The 20,318-nt window shown below is 43.8% G+C and overlaps 2 protein-coding genes across 2 annotated transcripts in view; both read right to left on the reverse strand.

Annotated features, from left to right (window-relative positions):
- Positions 1 to 1,850: 1,850 nt before the first annotated feature.
- On the reverse strand, positions 1,851 to 14,641 carry TMEM42 (transmembrane protein 42). Its single transcript, XM_060248104.1, has 3 exons — positions 14,421 to 14,641; positions 3,563 to 3,709; positions 1,851 to 2,840 (listed from the first exon to the last, which is right to left on the reverse strand). The coding sequence occupies exons 1-3, from the start codon at positions 14,568 to 14,570 to the stop codon at positions 2,694 to 2,696; spliced, it is 444 nt and encodes a 147-aa protein (XP_060104087.1). The 5' UTR covers positions 14,571 to 14,641; the 3' UTR covers positions 1,851 to 2,693.
- A 1,763-nt stretch (positions 14,642 to 16,404) lies between these two features.
- The window catches only part of KIF15 (kinesin family member 15), a 47,846-nt gene continuing 43,932 nt past the window's right edge, over positions 16,405 to 20,318 (reverse strand). The window contains exons 31-33 of the mRNA XM_060247486.1: positions 19,382 to 19,547; positions 18,988 to 19,119; positions 16,405 to 18,828 (exon numbers count right to left, since the gene is read on the reverse strand). Of these exons, the coding sequence (XP_060103469.1) occupies positions 18,754 to 18,828; positions 18,988 to 19,119; positions 19,382 to 19,547 (373 nt within the window). The 3' untranslated portion in view covers positions 16,405 to 18,753. The remainder of the gene's footprint in view (positions 18,829 to 18,987; positions 19,120 to 19,381; positions 19,548 to 20,318) is intronic.

Genomic DNA, 20,318 nt, shown 5'->3' on the forward strand with positions numbered 1-20,318 from the left:
CCCCGGAGCCGCGGAACCAGAACCGGAGCCAGTACCCGACGCGGGCGGGCAACAGCCAGAAACGGCGCCTCCCACATCGGGATCGGGCCCCCCACCGACGGCAACCCCGAGGAGATCAACACGGGAGCGCCGAACACCAGGGTACCTAAAGGACTATGTCGTTTAAACTAGGAGGGGAGGAGTGTAGAGTATCGGACTCAGCGCAAGCGCCGCGCGACCTGAGGGCGCACTCAGGTCGCCGTGCGCTGCGCGGGAAAGCCCCGCCAATCCAGACCAAGGGCGGGAAGTTTAACTGGCCAGGATTGGGCTGGCCAGCGAAGGGGATGTTCCGGGATGCATGTATAAATTAGCGGACCCGGCCGCGTCTGCCCAGTTCTGTAATGTACCAGCGAATAAAGAATAAGCTTCCACCACGACTCGTCTCCCAGTACATTACAAGAATCTTCCCAGCTCTTTCACCATCTATCCAGGGTTAAGCAAAAGCTTTGATTATTTACTTGAGAAACAGAAAAAGAAATCCTCTTTGTCACCTGAGAGAGATAACAAATGACACAAAGCCCAACTCCCCACCTTGCTTTGCAGGTCACTTTTAAGCTTTTATTCGAGGAGTCTCATCAGCAGCCACAAACAAAAAAAAAAGCTCTTCCTGGTCAAGGCTTCCTGCTGTGGGTCTGGTACAAAAGGCCCCAGAGTGAAAAATGATCTTCTAATTTGCTGAGATTGGGCAAATGTGTTTAAAATGTCAGTCACAGCTGGGCCTGCCAAGACGAACTGCACTTATTCATTTTTACATCCAGCTGGTCCTCTGTTGCTGGTCTATACCAAAGGTGTGTGAACCTGGGGAGCCAATACAGCTGTCAATGTTGTCCCCCTGCCCTCCATTTTATCCTTACAACAACAAACCTATGATGTAAGCTAAGATAGGCTGAACACAAGTGACTGGGACAAGGTCACCCAGTAGTCTCTATAGCAGAGTGGGGGGTTCAAACCAGATCCTAGACTGGCACCTTGAATACTAAGCCACAGTGGCTCTGGACTGCCATAAAGGATCAAGTGAGAGTCGATTTGCCCCTTGTGTCACACGACTGCTTCTGAGCTGGCCATCTACACTGAAGCTCATGAAGCAAAATAAAGGCATCTTCTTCCTCTGATAGGTGACAAAGAATACAAGAAACTGGCCTTATGCTGAGACAGAACCTTGGACTGTTGCTGAATTGTCTCCTCTGTCTGGCAGCAGCTCTCCAGAGTCTCAGGGAGAGGTCTTTCACATCATCTACTACTTGATCATTTAAAGCAGAGATGTGAGGAATTGATCAATATGCAAAGAAGATCCCATAGCCTCTCTCCTGTCATGGTAGCAGGAACTCCTTTGCACACACCCCTGATGTAGCCAATTCTCCAAGAGCTTACAGGGCTCTTATTACAGGGCCTACTGTAAGCTCTTGGGAGGACTGGCTACAAAAGAAGCCCTGCATGGTACTACAAAGGGCATGGCAGGTTGTTGGTCCTGCTCCCAGAATCCTTCCTTTGCAATTCTCACTGCTTTACATTTGCAGTAGGTAACAGTTTAACACTTCCTTATCACATCCTCAGAAGCAGGCCTTTCTTTTCCCATTTCACAGACAGCCTAAGAAAGAATGACCTTTTCAAGACACTCCCCCCCCCCCCCGCAATTACTCAATGATGGGAAAGGGACTTAAACCCAGTGTCTTTTCTCTGACAGATCATTAGGCTTTAATGCACAGATCTGAACAGGAAAAGGTCTGGGAATCAGTTAGATACAAAGGCAGGTTTACAGGCACTGTATGGACTATACCATACAGTGTCCCCCAAAGCATCTAACCATATTGTTTCAAGGAGAATTCATTTATTTTACTTTGTAATGCATACCAGATCTTGCATCAGGTACACGTCTCTTGAGTACAAAATACACACAAGTCCTGTTAATTGTAAAGAGCACATATATGTAGAATTAGTTGTATGTCTCTTAAAAACTTGAAATCAGCAGTCCAGCCAAATGATTCTGCAAGATGTGGTGGTGTATTAAACTGAGAAAGAACATTTGGTCCAGTGAATCTCACAAAGCTCCAAGTCATATCCACCTTCTAGTTCTGTGTTAAATCTCATTATTTCCCAAAACTCCTGAAGCATACCTGAGAGCTGAGGACAACCCTTCTCAACAGCCCTCTTTCTTCATGGTTCAATGAGCTGGAGTTTACCACAGCCATGACTTGGCCTCCGCAGCACTCAGCAGTAAATCCATCTATGCAAACAAAACTAGAGAAACCATTGCTAGAGAAAGCCAGAAGTCTTGCTTTTGTTCTGGTGTGATTTCCTGTTCGTGACATGAACAGAAAGTTCTTTGAGGCCTTTTTTTTTTTTTGAGGAAGTACATCTTCACTCAACAAGTAACTAAACTGTGGAATTCCATGTCAGTGCATGTAGTGATGGTTACTAGTACAAATGGATTTGAAAGAGAATTAGATAGATGAGAGGTCTGTCAGTGGCTACTAGCCAAGAAGATCAAAGGGAACATCCACATCCAGATGCAGTAAACCTCCGCAGGAGGCAACATCAGGGGAAGACTCTGGCTCTCTATGCTCTGTTCATTAGTTGTCCAGGGCAACTGGTTGGGTCCTGTGTGCTGGACAAGATGGACCACTGGTCTGGTCCAAGGGGTACCTTTTATGTTTCTATATTTTCTTTTCCTTCAGATGCCTTTGTCCTTCTGGTGGAGTTGGGGCTGTGTGGAGAAGCAGAAGGCCAAAGAGTGTAATGGATATCCCTATCCACCATAATAGGGCATGAGTCTCCCCAAAAAGCAAATAGCCAAGAGCAGCCTGAAAGAAAGAGAAAAACCGGTAGTGGCATCATAGGCTAAAACACAGACTCTTATTTCCAGCTTCCATGAGCCAGTATAATAAATTTTGATTAGCACCATGCTCACTTAAACCCCTTTAATCTGGAATTTCCAACCATGCATGGCATTTGTTGTAAACCAAAACAAATGGGCCTTTCAGGTCCGGATGATATATTCTTCTCATACTTGGGTGCTTTCTGACAGTTAAAAAATTGGCTTTCTTTGAAGGAAATAAAACTGGGAAAAGCTCTCTTGATTCTGGAACTTAGGAATTTTCACATCCCTTATAAATTAATGCTTCTATTTAAAAATTTTATTCCAGAACCTAGATATCTGAAGCATATATTATACTCTTGAAGAACAAAGTATTTAAAATAGGGTACAATACAACTGTCAACAAGCCCTGTTCACACTAACAGTTACTTCCTTCTAAACCACCAAGTCCTGAACTAGTTGTACTACTAAATGAACTTTGGGTTGGATCCTGTCTAAATTGGCAATTTTTATCAGCAGGCCACACCCCCATGTTATTCCTCAGGGTCCTCAATCTCCCAGGAGTAGCATTTTTTGGAGATCTGCAGTGGGGAGGGCAGGACAGTGTCATTCTGCCACTGGAAAATTTAGTCTGGCTCCACATACATGTGGTTGGTGCATGTTCTGGCTGATCATGTGAGCAGGCCCTATGATGTCTCTTGTACGTACAGAAGAGATGAAGTTGGAAGCGGTTGACGTCACAGTTGCTGTTGCAGAAGAAGAGGAGTATTTTAAGGCTTTGGCAAAGAAAGTCCACATAACAGCATTGCATGCAAGCACCAGACCACCGCATCCGGCTTGAAGTACGATGGGTAACTGAAGAACAAAGGAACATTTGAACTGCATTATTGTTTTTTCTGTACCTCTTTCAATAGTAGCCTGTACAAGGTCAAGATTTTGGGACTAAAGTATAAGACATTAGTTTCTTAAAATGTTTCAGTAATGCTGACAAGTTTCATGTGAGGATTGAAATGTTGGACCATGATCTGGGAGATCCAGGTTCAGTTCTCTACACTGTCATGGAAGCTTGGTCGGTGACTTTGGCTCAGTTATTCTCAGTTTAACGTACCTCACAGAGCTGTTATCAGGGTAAAATGGTGGAATGGAGACCATTGTGTGCTGCCTTGAGGTCCCTGAAGAAAGGACATTTAAATATGTTTAAAAATAAAATTGAGAGGAAGGCACTGCGACAGTGAGCTTTGTGAAAAGGACAGATCAGAACTGGGTCAGCATTGTCAATTAAGCCACAGCAAGTCAGGGCACCTATAGCTGGGCCTGTTGAGAAAGAGGGTATATTTTTATGTTCTTACTGACATATGGGATGACGTCACGTTTTCTTGGCAGACTTCTTGTTACAGGGTGGTTTGCCATTGCCTTCCCTAGTCATCTACACTTTACCTCCAGCAAGCTGGGTACTGATTTTACCAACCTTGGAAGGATGGAAGGCTGAGTCAATCTTGATCTGGCAACCTGAACTGAGGTCATGAGTCAGAAGTAGGGATGTGCAACCCCCACCCTGGTATTTTTCCGCTCGGGGCTATTGGACTGGGGGGGGGGAAGGTATTGGTATAAAATTTTGGTATTTGGTATTAGAATCTTGGATTTTTCAGGAATCCCAATTCCCCCCCCCCCCCCAGGTCCAATACTCAAGCAGAAAAATACTGATTAGAAAAAAGCCAGCCCAACTCTAGGGTTGGCTTGGCTTTTCCTACACTGCAGTTTAAACCATGCTGCAGGAGAACCTGGCCCTAGGATCTGTGTGCAGAGGGAAGACAGAAGATTTTGGGAGGTGGCATACAGGATTTGGGGAGGGGACTTCAATGGGGTATAATGTCATATAGTCTACTTTCCAAAGTGACCATTTTCTCCAAGTGAACCGATCTTGGTCACCTGGAGATCAGCTGTAATCCCATGAGATCTCCAGCCACCACCTGGAGGTTGGCAATCCTAAAGGACTGCCTGAGTAACTCTTCACAAATATAACAAATAAGTGATGTTGGTACAGGAGCAAACTTCTTTCCACTCACTGGTGGAAAAGCAACTTCAGGAGGACAATTTTGAACAGGAAACTGTCCTGTGAAATAGCATGAAGCATCCTGTCTACCTGCAATGCTCCTCCAGGCAATTTTGCTACCACCCACAACTGGTTTTCTTTTAAAGAAAAAATGAATTTTTGAGTGAATGTCACACATATCTGCTGCAAAAGATCTAACTTCATCCTAGGGCAAAGTCTTGGCAAAGCCAAGATCTGTTATATAGCTAAAGCCACAGTAGAATTTACAGTTATCATCTGAGGGCTTACTAGAATCGGGCTGCCCACAGGCAAAATTGAGAGATTCTTCAGGCATGCAGAAATATATATATATATATATATATATATATATATATATATATATATATATATATATATATATATATATATATATATATATATATATATATATATATATGTTTAAAAGTCCTGTGTCCACCATTCCGATGAAGACTGAACTAGTCTTGCCAACTTCCAGGGGGTGGATATCTCTCACTATTACTATCTCCACGCACCAGAGATCTGTTCACCTGGAGAAACTGGCCATTTTGGAAGGTGGACTCTATGCCATTATATCCCACTGAAGTCCCTCCTTTCCCCAAACCTCACTCCCTTCAGGCTCAACCCCCAACATATCCAGGTATTTCCCACCCTGGAGCTGGAAACCTAAGACTGAACGTACTTTTTAAAAGTCTCTCTCGGCTTGACTTCGCGAACGAAGATTTAAGAAAGGTGCAGTAGTTAAAAGTAATAAAAGGTAAAGCACCAAGTTGTTACTGACCCATGGGGTGGCGTCACATCATGACTTTTTCTTGGTAGACTTTTTATAGGGTAGGAGTCCATTTTTACAGTTGGACATTGGTTTGATATTGCCTTCCCCGAGTCATCTACAGTTTACTCCCAGCAAGCTGGAAACACAATATGCTGAAGGCAGCTGAGAGTCAATGCAGGGAAACAAATTAAAATAAATTAAAGGAAGTAGAAAAATTGGTGGGCTCGAGCCTCTGGTGGTTATAGCATCCTGCAAATGAGATCTGGGACGGAGAGGAATTTCCCAATGATTAACTCCACTCTATAGCTATCCCTTCTACAGCCTCTCTGTCCCCCAGACTACATGTCATGTTCCCAACGTATTATAAGGGATGAAACTGCATGCACACCAATGACCTTGAAAACCCCTGTGAACGTCTAAGGCCTTGTTAAGGCTAATTTCACAGGTTTGCCTAAAAGCAAGCTTACATAAGGTGGACTCAACAAAATACCAGAAGAGGAAGAAAGGGAGTGGGAGAATCAATCATGAAATGGACACAAACAAATGGTCCTTTAAATAAATATAACAGAAAGGTGTTGCTTCTCTAAAAGGATTAAGCAGCCTGTGCCACACCTTCAGATGCCTTTAGTTTGAAGGGGGCCAGCTACCAAGCTTTTGTGCTCAAAGTTCAAATCAGCTTCAAGTACAAGTCAGGGAAGGGAGGAGAGAAGCTAAGCATACATCAGGTGAAAGGTTTGCTGTTGGATGTCTCAGGGTTTTATTAATTTTTAAAATGACATTTAGTGTATAGAAGCTGGGGGGTGGGGAAGCTACCAGTCTATCTGGAATAACAGTTCTGGATGTCCGAGGGATACTGCACTGTTGTGGTGTGAAGGTTAGAAAGCTGTCCTGGGAATGGGCAGGAAGCCTTGCTTGTCATGAAATATATTAGGTGACATTGGGGCTGGCATTCTCTCTCAGCCTCACCTCACAGGGTGAGGAGAAAATGGAGGGAGAACCATGAACACCACCTTGAGTTCCTTGGGGGCAAAACTGGGATAAAGGACTAAATAAATATTCTTTCTGATCAAAATTTCCTCTCCTGCAGCTGGTGTTTGCCATGTGATGGAGAAAAAAAACACACACAAGCCAAATAGCAGCTTGAGAGGGCATTTTGACTGGGAAAATACCATAGGCCAGTTTGGTGTAGTGGTTAAGTATGCGGACTCTTATCTGGGAGAGCCAGGTTTGATTCCCCACTCCTCCACTTGGACCTGCTGGAATGGCCTTGAGTCAGCCAAAGGTTGTCCTTGAAAGGGCAGCTGCTGTGAGAGTCCTCTCAGCCCCACCCACCTCACAGGGTGTCTGTTGTGGGGGAGGAAGATAAAAGAGATTGTGAGGCGCTCTGAGACTCTTGAGTGGAGGGCGGAATATAAATCCAGTGTCGTCTTCTTCAGGGATGAAGCCCAACGCTGTTGCTTGGACTGAACTTGGATTTTATGAAAAAACTGTAATGCACAAAGAGCCAGTTCTTGATCTCCCACAGAGCTTGTTGTGTAGCCCTTAGACTTGGTTCCTGAGTTGCCCTCAGCAGCATATGATACACAATAGTACAGCTCCTTCCTGTGCTGCTGGGGTAACATGAGAAGCCCCCAGCTCTCTATTGCAGCTTCCTCCATGCCATTGTCAGCAAAATGGTGGCCTACTGGAGGTGTGTGGGTGGGACCTGCAGCTTGGGGGCTCCTCCTGGATGTTCTGGGGTTTCTCATGTTCCCCAAGGGAAAGAGAAGCACTCACTGATGTACTCCAGAAAGCCTCCCTTTGAGCTCCCAGCATGCAGCTGTTTGGCATGCAGAAGGTCCCAGTTTCAATTCCTTTGTGTGTACTGGTGAGACGTGTCCCTATTTTTCAGACCTCCAGAAGCAAGTGACCACAGAGTAGGCAGGCAGACAGGCATATACTATCTTCCTATTTACTCTCTATTGTCATAGTCTCCCTTTGAAGTGTAGATCAACACTCTTTAGGGAAAAGCAACTTCCTTCCATTTCACCTCCCTCTCCGTCTTCATCTTCCCTGCACACAAGATGGGGATTTAGGATGCTCCTCTCAGCCAGGTAGACAGTATAGGATCTGACTCTTCACCCTGCACTATCTGACACGTATTTCTAGAATAAGGTAGATATTTTAATGTTTCAACCTGGCTCTGGGAAACTTTGTAACTTTGCAACCGCATGGTCAGGATCAATACAAGCACTGTTGCATTAAAGCCTTTTGCACTCTGCTAACTAAAGAAGGATCTGGACCACCAGAACCCGTATCCTTCCCAGCAGTTAAATAATCTGGCATAGGTGACATGAAAGCCCTCTGTACAAGATCGTAGAGAGATGCTGCCAGTTTGAGTAAGACAATATTGACCTTGATGGACCAAAAGACTGATTCAGCATAAGGCAGCTTCATGTGTTCACTTGGGACCCATACAGATGGCAACCGTTTCCTCAACCTGAAACAGCTCCACAAAGCCACTGTTTATCCATCTGGGAAAACAGACTCCTGTTGATGAGGGCTCTCCAGATCCCTCAATTAATTCTATACCACTTGCCTCCAAATAAGGTATGACAGAGCTCACACTCTGCTTTTGAATATAAAAAGGTTTTTCTGGGGCTAGAATGCAGCTTCATAACAATGCTTCTCAGGATGCCCAAGAAGGGGCAAATTTCCAATGAGAAAACAAAAGACACCCACTCAGATCTGTTTCTGTGCTTCTCAGAGCTACCAAATTCTCAGAAACCAAGCAGGTAAAGCTTTTCATCATCATCACTTGCAGATCAAGAAGAAAAGGAGGGGGCAAAACCATTAGGACTCCTTTATATGGCCTAAGTGGCTGCAACTGCTTTTCTGCCCTGACCGGGCTAGCTGGCTCTTGTCAGATCTTGCAAATTAAGAAGGGTCAGCCCTGGACCATATTTGGATGAGAGGTCACCTAGGGTGCGGTCAGACGTCCAAAAACCCCCGCTACGGGCATGAGTTGAGCCCGCAAGCATGTCGGATTTTACCCGGACGTTCACACGTCCGCATCTGTCAAGCGTGCTTAGCCCGTGCCGTCCCACGCTGATGCGCCTTGCTCGCGGATTAATTTGCTACTGCTTTTAATCCGGAACAAGACGCTTCCTGAGCGCTTCCTGAGCGCTCTGGAGCATCTGAACGGGCAATCGTTGCTGAGTCGCAACAGCGCTTCCCGCTTCCAGCTTCCCGCCACAAACAAAATGCATATCACTGCGCCATCGAAGGAAGGAACTTGAAAAAATTGCTTATTAGTGTGCGTGGCCGGCCTTTTTAAAAAAAAATATTTTAGTTTATTGCGTAATAGCGATATATCGAAATTTCGATATGTGAGTACTGAGATTTCCAGTATGTGAGGCGATCTTTTCCGAAAAGTAGTGCAAACGGAGAAACACATCTGCAACACATCTGTGTGAATCGGCACATTTAAAAGCGATGCGTGCATCGCGATCCTCAGCAACGAGGGGACGCATGACATGTCAGGTCGCCGGTCGCCATCTCCCTGCCTGGAGGGGTAGCTGAAATGGGGAAATGTCCGTGTTAGCGAGCAGTCTACCGAGTTAGAATGCCTGCAGACATGTGAGAACGGGGCTGCTTATACAGATAACTGCTTTTCGGTTCCTGGATAGACGTGTGCGAGCTCACTCCTCCATGCGCCCTGTCAACCATGCAACAGAGATGTTATGCGCTCTTGCCCTGCATAGTTTGTGCCCTCTCGACCTGCCTTTTGTTTTGCCGCCTGATTGGATAATTCAAAAGAAGGGTGGGCGCGCACGCTAATGTGACAAGGCCATCAGATTCCATTTCGACACAACGATATATCGATATATCGATAGAGCTGCCGGGGAAACAAAAAAAAAAGGTTTAAACAGCCGGAAACCCCGCTACTGCAAACGTGCATGCGTTCAGCAGAAACACACCCTCTGCATCACGCAGCAGTGCGCCTGCGCAAACAGGTAAACACACACGCGCATGCGGCCAGAAAGAAACATAGAACGCAGCACCGCGCCTGCGCTACTTTGGATTGGCACCATTTTAAATTAGGCCAGCCAGCGCAAACACAACTGCGCCTGCGCTAATGCGGATTGCCGCCATCTGAAAGAAGTTCCGGAGGGCGCTGTGTGATCGAGCAGGGGACGGGATCCACACGGCATGCCATCGGAGCAGCATCTGTCTGATCGGAAAACAGGATGCGGCGGATTATCTGACATACGAAATGACGGCGCTTTAAAGATGGGTTGCTGATAGATTTTTTGGACGTCTGACCGCACCCCAAGGAAAACCAGGGCTATGATGTGATGACAGGCAATGGCAAGCTTAACTATTTCTCTGTTTTACTGTTTTAATTTTTGTAAATTATTTAATATATTTTACTATTTATTAAGCCGATTGTTGGATTTTATGTTGTGAGCCACCCTGAGCCCGCCTCGGTGGGGAGGGCGGGATATAAATCGAATAAATAAATAAACTCTGAATGTCTCTTGTCTTACAAAACCATGGGAGTTGCCATGAGTCAGCTGTGACTTAACAGTACTTAACTACACACTTATCTCCTCATTCTTTATTCTTCTTTCCACTTATCTGGCTTAAGATCAGTGCACCTTCAATCATTTCATGTGGCATCACGGATGGGTAATAATGATTTGCAATTCACCTGTATACATCTGTCTTGACAATTATTCTATTGATAAACAATTATAGTTAATGTTTAGTACAAACAGTTCTTTGACTGGACAAAATCTGTTAACCTTCAGTTCCAAGATCCAGTTCCTCAACAAAGAACAACTTTTGGATCTCCTTTTCTCTTAGAGCAAAAGACAGAAATGAAATGAAACAGACCAGCTTTTTTAATTAGCTGGAGAAAATGGCCTTCTTCAACACACCTTTCTTATCAGTGACTAAAAGAAAGAAAATCACAATGCCTGTTAATTTAAAACTCTAGTAGAAAAGAAAGTCTGAGCAGATAGTAAGGATCTCTGCATCATAGTCCTTTCCCCCATCTACAAGGCTGCAGAAGGGTTAACAAAGTTAATGATCCCCTTGCCATTATTTCTAGACTTACAATCATGCACCTGTCAAAAGGGATGAAAAATGACCTCAGATGGTCACAGATGCTAAGACGCCTTTGAGAGAACATTTCAAAATGTGTTTTAAAATAAAATGTTAAAACACACATTCTGGAACTGCTGTTCTTTAGGTTTCTGCTCATCTCAGGTCTTTACAAGTTAAGCCACAGGGCCAAAACTAGACAAGATGGCATCCTTGAGTTCATCCCACCATTCTGTGAGCAAAAGACCCCTAATTTCAGTAATATACGGACATCGTAATCATCCATTTGGTTGCCAGGGTACCTGGAGATTCAACTCACACATCTGCCGGGAAACGTGGGTTTTATCTACCAGAATATAAGAGACCTATGTGAGTACTAACAGCCTCCGCGTTACAACAGCACTCTATCTCTAGAAGAGGGCTAGCCAGAAGTACAGATGGGTTTCCAGCCGCTTTGTGCGTGTACCGTCTCGGCAGTTGCACTGGAAGAAGTTGCGCCACCAGGAACTGTCTGGACAAGCTGTTTCCAGCCTTGATCATGAAAGCCATGTTGGTAGGCTAACATCATCAGTGACCATCTTCCTGCAGTGCCAGACTCCATGACAGCGAAGCAAGAGGCTCACGTACTCAACAGCTGTCACTTCTGCATAAGGCAATCAAGCTTACCTTAGGCGTGGATCCTGCCAGACTGCCTAAGCTTTTGTCCAATGGAACCCAAGACAAAAGATGTGCCAGTAGAGGAGTAAAGAAGAGGAAGAACAGCTTCACTCAGAGCCAGAGTTCTTTGTATAAATCGGGTGTCACCTTAGGTATAAATCTGACTATTGTCACTTATAGATAAGTTTGGATAGCTTGTTTAATCACCTCCACCCATGCCTTGCCCTAACTGTCATACTGGAGCCTCCCCCTTGCCCACTGTTACCTGGAAACCTAACCAGGAAACCAGGGCCAGATCTGCTTATTGGTCGGATATGGGCATCCAATCAAGTGCCCCAAACAGACTGGCCACTGCCCACCACACAAGTCAAGCCCCTATGGTCACTTCAAAGCCTCCCCTTTTTCTGAGGTCATGTACCAGCTGACCACCTGTCATCCGCTCCTGCACCTTCTACCCCCTAAGGGTTCAGGGTAGTCCTTATAACCTCTGACCCAACTCCCCACATGTGTGCATCTTACAGTATCCCAATCCTGCTGTTTAGATACGCTCCCGATACCTGATCAGTTGAGGGTCCCTTCCCCCCTTTCCCTCATTCGTCGCCATTGGAGCCTTCCTCGAAGACTACGATCAGTAATTATCACCCTGTTTGTTTATCCTTGTGTTACCTCTGTATATGTCTTTCTATTTTTATTAGGTCTGTATGTGTGATGTATGTATCCATTACCTTGTATGTGTGTTCTATAGTTTTCTGTAATAAAAGCATAATGGTTTTACTTAATTAGTGTCCTCCGTAAATTTAGTAAGATTTCTGTAAGTCAAATCCTGTATATATATATTCTAGATCCTTTTAAGCCATAGTTGCCCACCTGTTAAGTCCCCAACCTCTTTTGAGGGCATTTTGGCATACAATTTTGTAAAGTGAGTTCCTATTGAGGGGGCTCTGAGGGGGCCTGATTCTAATTAGGAACAGTGCAGAGGGAGAAGGAACTCCTGTCTCTGCTCTGTGTCATTTCTTCTGATTTAAATCTGCAGGGTGGTGCCCTCACTATAAAATGGCAGGCAAACTCAGGATGCTGCCTCATGTAATTGGTCCTCCGAGTGGGAAGTGGTTGTCAATCATTTCCCTAATATGCCCAGCTTCAGAAACCAGTGCAGACTAAACTCTGCAGAATAAAGAAAGGAAGAAGGGGAACACTTTGGGACAGTCTATACAAGGAGTTTGTATTTGTGACACTGTTGTTTCACTTATTACTAGCAAACAAGGATATTTTTGTCCCAACCAACTGTTTTCCCCCGTTTTCCCTGTCCTTATTCTGTTTCTTCCAAGCGTTCATTTGATAAAAGGAAAAACAAACAAACACAGCACTAGCACAATCAATGTGGGCTACTGTAGTGCTGGTTTTCTCCTCCAGTCAGAAGGAGTCGTTATTTTTTTTTAAAAAGTTCATAATGACTTCAGAAAATTGCTCCCCTCTTGGCAATAATTGATGGTTACTTGCACTTCCATCTGGCCACATCACCTTCCCAATATTCTGTCCAATCCCCAACAAACCACCTGAGCTTTATTTATTTATAGCCCAACTTTCTTGCAGAGATTCAAGGCAGACTATGAAACATCAAAAAACCGTGATCAAATACCATAAGAAGTCCAATAAATTCAGTAGGCCTAGGATTATAAAACTGGCAAACAATGCAAACACATGAAAATGATGCAAGTTTTCTGGAATCCAGCATTACAGGCAAGAAGGAACCTGGCCTCTTGCAAACCTGTTACCTAGCTTTTTTCCAATTCTCACCATTTTTAGAAGCAAGCGACTGTGATCCTATTCTGTTTTCCTCTGGTTGCTTTCTGCTTCTTTTAAAGATGTCATGTTATTTGTATAAGGACTAACAAAAATGTCACAAAATTGTGGTCAGGCTCTCAAATCACCCAGAATGCTTCACCACGCTGGGTGGTCAGATAAAAATGAAGGCCAGTGAGGGGTGGAAGAGATATTTCAGAACCTGAAAAAGAAACATTCCAACCTATATTTGTAATCTTAAAACAGAATACAGGATGTGATTAGATTGATGAGCAAAACAGGTTTCATGATAGAGACCCATTGCGGCAGAATACTTAGAGTAGAACCCAGGTTCAAATCTCTACTCTGCCACAAAGCTTGCTGGATGGCATTGAACTAGCCACTTTCTCTTAGCATCAACCCTCTCACGTGGCTGTTGTAAGGATAAAATAGAAAAGGGACAAATGATGTATGTTTACTTTGAGCTCTCTGGGAAATGAATCAGTGAGATAAACATGTACTAAAATAATAATGTACCAAAGGCTACTGGGAAGATGTGTGTGTGCATGTGGGGGGGGGGGGGGGCTTAATTATTATCTTTTAACCATATAAAAACCAGCAGTTGTATATAAAAGCTACCTTTCTCCTCCCCCTTTTTAAAATCCATCTTGATAAAGAATTCTGAATAACTTGCACACTGCTCTGTTGAAGTATAGTTGAGCCTAATAAACAGGACTGTGGTCTGATTATGGCTCTCTGGCTCAACAGGGCTACTTAAAATCTCTGATGATTTCTGAGCACCTTTGGGTATACAGGCATTATCCTAAGTGTTTGCTGCATGCCCTTATATATGCCTCTCTCTCTCTCTTTCTATATATATAGAGCCTCCTTTGCCTTCTCTAATCTTGCTGTGTGCACAGAAAATGTTGGATGTCAAAGGACGACAGAAAGCAATATTGCGTTTGGTGAGGTGATCCAGACAATTTAGTTGAAATAAAGGGCTCTTTGTGTAAGAAATAAATAAATCCCTTGATACGATTCCGTGTGACCGAGCATGCCTGTTCACGAGCACCTTTTCCTATCTCCCGCAGAGAGAGAGCTCCGAGATCCGGCTGGCTGCCTTCTCGCCCGTTGCCCTCCACTGGCACAGGAAACCGTCTCCCACCTCTGCAAAGGATGCGGGAAGCGCCTCTTACCCAGTCGCAGGGGCCGCCGGCGGATCCCACTGCTGCCACGCAGACTCCGCGCAAGTAATCCGCGCCCAGAGCGAGTTTGGCTGAACAGGCCGCCAGCGCCCCCAACAGGCCGCCCACTGCAGCATACACGGACCCCCAGCCGCCCGCCATCGCCTGGTCTTTTTTGGGGGGGGGGGGGTGTCAAATACCACGTGGTTGTAAGAGAACGCTCTTCCGTGTATGGTCGGGTCATGTGACCCATTTCCGAGGAAGCTGGTCGGAGGCAGCTGAGGCGGAGCCAAAAGTGTCTTGCCTTTGAAGGCAGACGCTGCGTGGCTGCTTTTTCTTGCTCCGTATAAGTAGTACAGAAGTGGCCGATGGCAACTAAAATCTAACCCAAATACACGATTGTCTGCTAACCCTGTCCTGTCCCCCCCCCCCCCGGCATATTTTCTGTGTGGAAGTACATCCTGACGATGTCGTATGCTACACCTAAAACTGGGTGGCCAGGTGTATGTTGGAAACAGCTGGCATGTGGGAGTAGGCAAGGTGGGCCAAGCAGCACCTTGCCTATGGGGTGCTGCTAGGCACTTGCTTCACCTGCCCTGCTGCTCTTGGCTTCCCGGGCCTCAGACCTGGGAAGCTGAGAGCGGCTGGATGGTACGTCAGCAGTGCTTTCGTTTGAGCCTCTCTTCCCTTGCAAGGGAAGCCTGGCTCAGATGAGAATGTGCCCTGCCCGGCTGCTCTCGCCTTGAAGGCGAGAATGGTGGAGTGGATTGCCTTCTCCAAGCAGAACATACCCGCCTTCCCAGCTGCTCTCGCCTTCGAGGCTCCGTTAAGATGAGAGCAGTCAGCAAGGCGTGTTCCCCTCCAACCCAGGCTTCCCTTGCTAAGGAAGCCGAGCTCAGAGGAGAACGCCTGTGAATGTGCTCTCAGAGGGGATCTGAGACTGCCCTAAGGGCAGTCTTGAATTGCTTCCAGACGCTGGCCTGGGGCAGCCGAGGCCCTAGCATTGGGCCTGGTTGGAAAATATCGGGAGACTTTAGGTGGCGGGAGAGGGTGGGGTTTGGGGAAGGGACGGGAGGGACCTCTAGTGCAATGCCAGAGTCTACTTTTCAAAGCAACTTTTTTCTCCAGGGACACTGATCTCTACCAGGTGATCAGTTGTAAAAGATCTTCAGGCTCCACCTGGAGGCTGGCAAGCAGTGTTCCCTCCTAAACTGAGTTAGCTCAGTTTTAGTCTCCAGCTCACACATTTTTGTCTTAGCTCAGGAAAAATGGCCCCAGAGCAAAGTCATTTTTGCAGTAGCTCACAAAGTAGAATTTTTGCTCACAAGACTTCATAAGCTTACAGGAGCACTGCTGTTCCTGAATTTTCCTCATGAACTATCAGTTACTTGAGCTAGCAGGCAGTAAAAAGTCCGCCGTGAAAACGTTGTGATGAGATGTCATCCCAGTCAGAAACGACTGATGCTTGCACAGGGGACTACTTTTATGTTTTAGTTCCTTCTCTTAGCCAACTGAGAATTGGCCCACAGCGGTTGGTGAAGGGAGATTTAGCCCCATGCCCTATTAGTAAAAGCATCAAACTGAACACTTAAAACTTCCCAATTAAAGGAATTACTTTTCATCTTTTCAAATTATAGGTTTGGTTACACTGAGGAAGGATATGGGGAGGGGGAAGCAAGCAAACAAGCTGTGTGGTTGTGTGAAGAAGACCAGAGGATGCAGCTATTAGGTATTCTCCACATTGTTAGGAGTACTTTTCTTCTCCCATTTATTTGAAACATGTATACTCTTTTTTCAGTAGGAGTGTGATCTTTAGTTCTGAGGATGCTTGGAGAAAGGCAGGCATATAAATACTTTAAACAAATATGGCAAAAATACTTGAGAGAGTACATGAAATCCATAGAGCCAAGGATATAAAGAATGAGAAATAAAATAGATTAAGATTCAAACCTCACTTTTCAAACCTTAACAGCAAAAAAAAATCACTCAAGACAAATTTACTTAAATAGTTTAATTTTTTGAATTAATAAACCCATATCAAACATAGATAACTTTTACAGAATTTTACAATACTGCTATAGCTGCCATGGAATGAATGAATCTTTATCATGTACTGAAATAGCAGAGCATCTTCCTTTCTGCCATGGATTCTTTTGAATTAAGCCATGCTAATCTACTGTAAGAAAAAAATAGAGCCTTGTGGTACTACAACAGCTGTCGTTATTTAATAGATCTATTCGCCTTTAGAGTGCCACAAGTCACAACTGGAAGCTTCATTCATCATGAAAGAGATGTGTGGGATTTCTGCATTTGTTGAAGCACAGTCCAAGCAATGACCATCTTTCAATGAGAAAGGTCATTTATCCTGTTGCCTGAGTGGGCTGACAAAAGTGGACCTCAGCCATTCTTGGCTTAACATGAAGAAGCCATTCACCTCTCCACTTGGGCAAGCATTAAAAAAAAAATATTGTGTAGTTTCACAGGCTGCTGATCTACAAGCTACAGACCACAAAATGAATAGTCCTGCAATGAAAGATTGAAACTGTCTTGCCAATTTCATGAAGCCTCTGCTGAAACATACCAATATTTTCTAAGCTGCTGTTTGCTTTAAAATCTTCTACAGAATATCTGTTTATGCAGAATGCCTAGAAATTGAATCCATTCCTTTTGTTGTAGAGAGATAATTATCTAAATATATATGCTGCTATTCTGAATTGCCACAAGCAATATTCAAGAACAAAATGAAGAGCAATATAAGTTGTAGCCTGTGAGAAGTTCTTTTCATTCATAAAGTTCATTATTAAATTGTTGAATTAAATGTAGACCCCATTCAGACAAGCGAGTTCTCCAAACTGGAAGATCAGGAACATGCCAAAGGCTTGCATGTTCCCTTCAGTCTCTGCTTATTCTGTAGGGGTTGCCATGTTCTACCTGACTACCATGGCGGGGGGGGGGGGGGGGAGAGACTTCCCTCGCATGTGCTTCATGATGACATCACCAGGAAGTGCCATAATTGTGTCAGGCATGTTCGGTGGGAATGGTGCCATAGAGTTTTATACCAAAATGCTGGAATGTGCGCAGCACAATTATGTCACTTCCAGGTGATGTAATTGCACTGGACATGTTGGGAGCTCTTCAGGGGTGGGGCTTCCCCTGCTGGCCAATTTTGTGCCAGTGAGTTGGAGATCCCCAGCAGGAGGTTGGGAACCCTATTATCCTGACATGCATCAATCCTTTCCTTTTCTTTTAACCTTAGCATGCTGACAAACTATACCTGCTGCTAATCTTTAAACCATAGCTTAGAAGACATCTGTGGGCAAAGGGGAGAGAGAACAAGCCTACCACTCTCAAAACCATGTTTTGGAAGATCATCTGAACTGAGCCACTGTCCATTATTCCTCAACACTATAACAACAGGAAATCCCCTACTATTTACACCCCATAATCCATATTTAAACATGCTCTTCTTAAAGTGAAACTTTGTATAACCAAATCAGGTAAATACTAGAGAGCTAATTCAATTATATTTCACAAGACCAAATCTTTTTGCCTCCGCTGCCTGTGCCTGCATTACAGACTCTAAAGAAGTCTGCTGTTCATACTGAACCTCCAGTAAAACCAGAAGTCTTACTGCAGTCATTTAAAATGAACATGAGATCTGTTAAACAGCTGAGACACGTCTCTTGGATGGATGGAACGGAAGGAATGTTGCCATTTAAGCTGGATGATGGTCTTGCAGCTATTTTATATTTACAGGAAGGCAGTGCTTTGCTGGAAAAGAGAATTCTGGAGGAAAAAAGGCTAAGAGAAAAGAAGCAGATATAATATGACACCAAGTTTCTACTGCCCACAGTATTAATATTTAACTAATACTTTTATTTTACTAAAAATAAAAAACCCCACTTGTTCAAAGCATCTCTGAACAACGGTAATGAGACAAATTTCCTCAATATATACAACATTTTGAAATAAACGCAACAGTGATTTATTTTTTTTTTTTTTTTAGCATAAAATGAATTCTATGTGAGATACCCCTACCTAGTGCTTTTTTGCGAACAGGAAGTCTAAAAGTTATACTAACAAGTAGAGACAAGTGCTCTAAGATGACATTTCCCAGCATCAACAAATGGAATGGTTTAAAATGGCTCAGTAAGAATAACTATTCTGCTGAAAAACTGCAAGATAATCTGGAACAAGAATGCTTTAATCAGAACTACAACCTAGTATGTTACATGGTTTGCAACAATTCCCTCCTGAGCAAAGGGGCTTTTGGCTAATGTGGAGAAAGCCAAACTACATGCCTTGCTTTTATTATTCTCAATGATATGAGTCTATTTCTTGACAGTTAATCTGGGTGATTCTTGCAACATTCACCTTTTTCTTTCAAAAAAGCATTTTCAGCACGAAGTGCATCAGCTTCCTATAGAGACAGAATGAGAAAAAGACAACAGTATTCAATTAGAAGCTATATTATGAACAAAACCACTTACATTTTTAAAACCTGGAGCTAAACAAATGTACATTAGCTTTTTCACGAAAAAAATTAATCACAATGAGTTTGAGTCTTTTCTAATCCTACCTCCATCAATTTAGCATGATCTTTCTTTAGCTTGACAAGATATTGTATCTTCTGATTTAAGTTTTGGTGACCCACCAGCTTCCCATTCTCCTCAGCAAGAAACTCAACTTGTTTCTTCAGCAAGGACATCTCCTGTGTTTCAAAGATTGGCACAAAGAAATGACAACGTAGTAGTTTTCAAAGAGATCACTTTTGCAGTAGTTTATCTGATAACAGTGTACAACTAGGCACATTTTTAATACTCTCCAATCGCACTTGAGGTCCTTTCATTCATAGCATAAAAGCTTTTTTCACCCTCTTAATTGGGGGCCAGTCCTCTGTATTTCATCACCAAATGATCTCAAGCTAATAACCAATTACAGGACTTTACTACCCAAACGCAGTTCTAACAAACCTTTTCCATTTTTACTTTCCCTTCATACATCTCTTCCAGTTTTGATCTCATTTCTTCTTTCTCCTGGAAAGCTTTCAGCTCCAGAGCTCTCGTTCGTTCCACCTCCAATGTCATCTCCTGAAATGCAATCTCCTTGATTGTAAGTTCCTGTCTAGCTTTTTCCAATCTGCGGAAAAGTTTGTAATTAAAAACATTAATTGAGAACTCATCTGTCACACTGAGAAATTTCTCACTTGACATGACAGCAAAGATGTGAGCCAGGATTTCCACTTAAAAAAACAACCAGTCATTAGCTTTGAGTCTACTTCTCAGGGCTGCCGTAGAGTCAAATGGGGGAAGGAGCCATCTACCTGCCCTGGACTCCTTGGTGGAATAATTTTTTTTATCATGAACCTGAATTTTTAGTAACTCAGAGAGCAATCCTAAGCAAGGCTATTTAGAAGTAAGCCCCATGCTACTCCATGGGCCTTCCTCCCAGGTGAGCGTCCTTAGGATTGTAGCCCTGGTCTTCCACTGATTGTTGGGAATAGTTTTTGTAAAGGAAATAAAGTTTTTCTCCTATGGTTTAAGGAGATTATTACACTTCTTTACCCCGAAGTAATTCAACAAAATAGGCACATGATCTGCCTTCAAAGTCACTCATTAGATTTATACCTCATTTACAACATGTTCTTAGAAGTCAAACATACTTGTTTGTTCATACAACCAATACGAGATCAAATCTCTTCAAAGCATGCACCTTAATGTGTAACCAGAATGAGCACAGGAGTGCTGATTTTAAATGTGCTCTGAAGATGCCACCAGCTCCTGCTGCACACACAGGAACTGTTATCCTATATTAAGGGTCACTCTGAATTAATTTTTTCTAAACTTCTCTTGAAAAATTTAACATAGAGACACCTGACATGCGCTTTGGATTGTATTTTCTGTTATTTTA

This window comes from Heteronotia binoei, chromosome 10, assembly GCF_032191835.1.
Source record: "Heteronotia binoei isolate CCM8104 ecotype False Entrance Well chromosome 10, APGP_CSIRO_Hbin_v1, whole genome shotgun sequence".
NCBI lineage: Eukaryota > Metazoa > Chordata > Lepidosauria > Squamata > Gekkonidae > Heteronotia > Heteronotia binoei.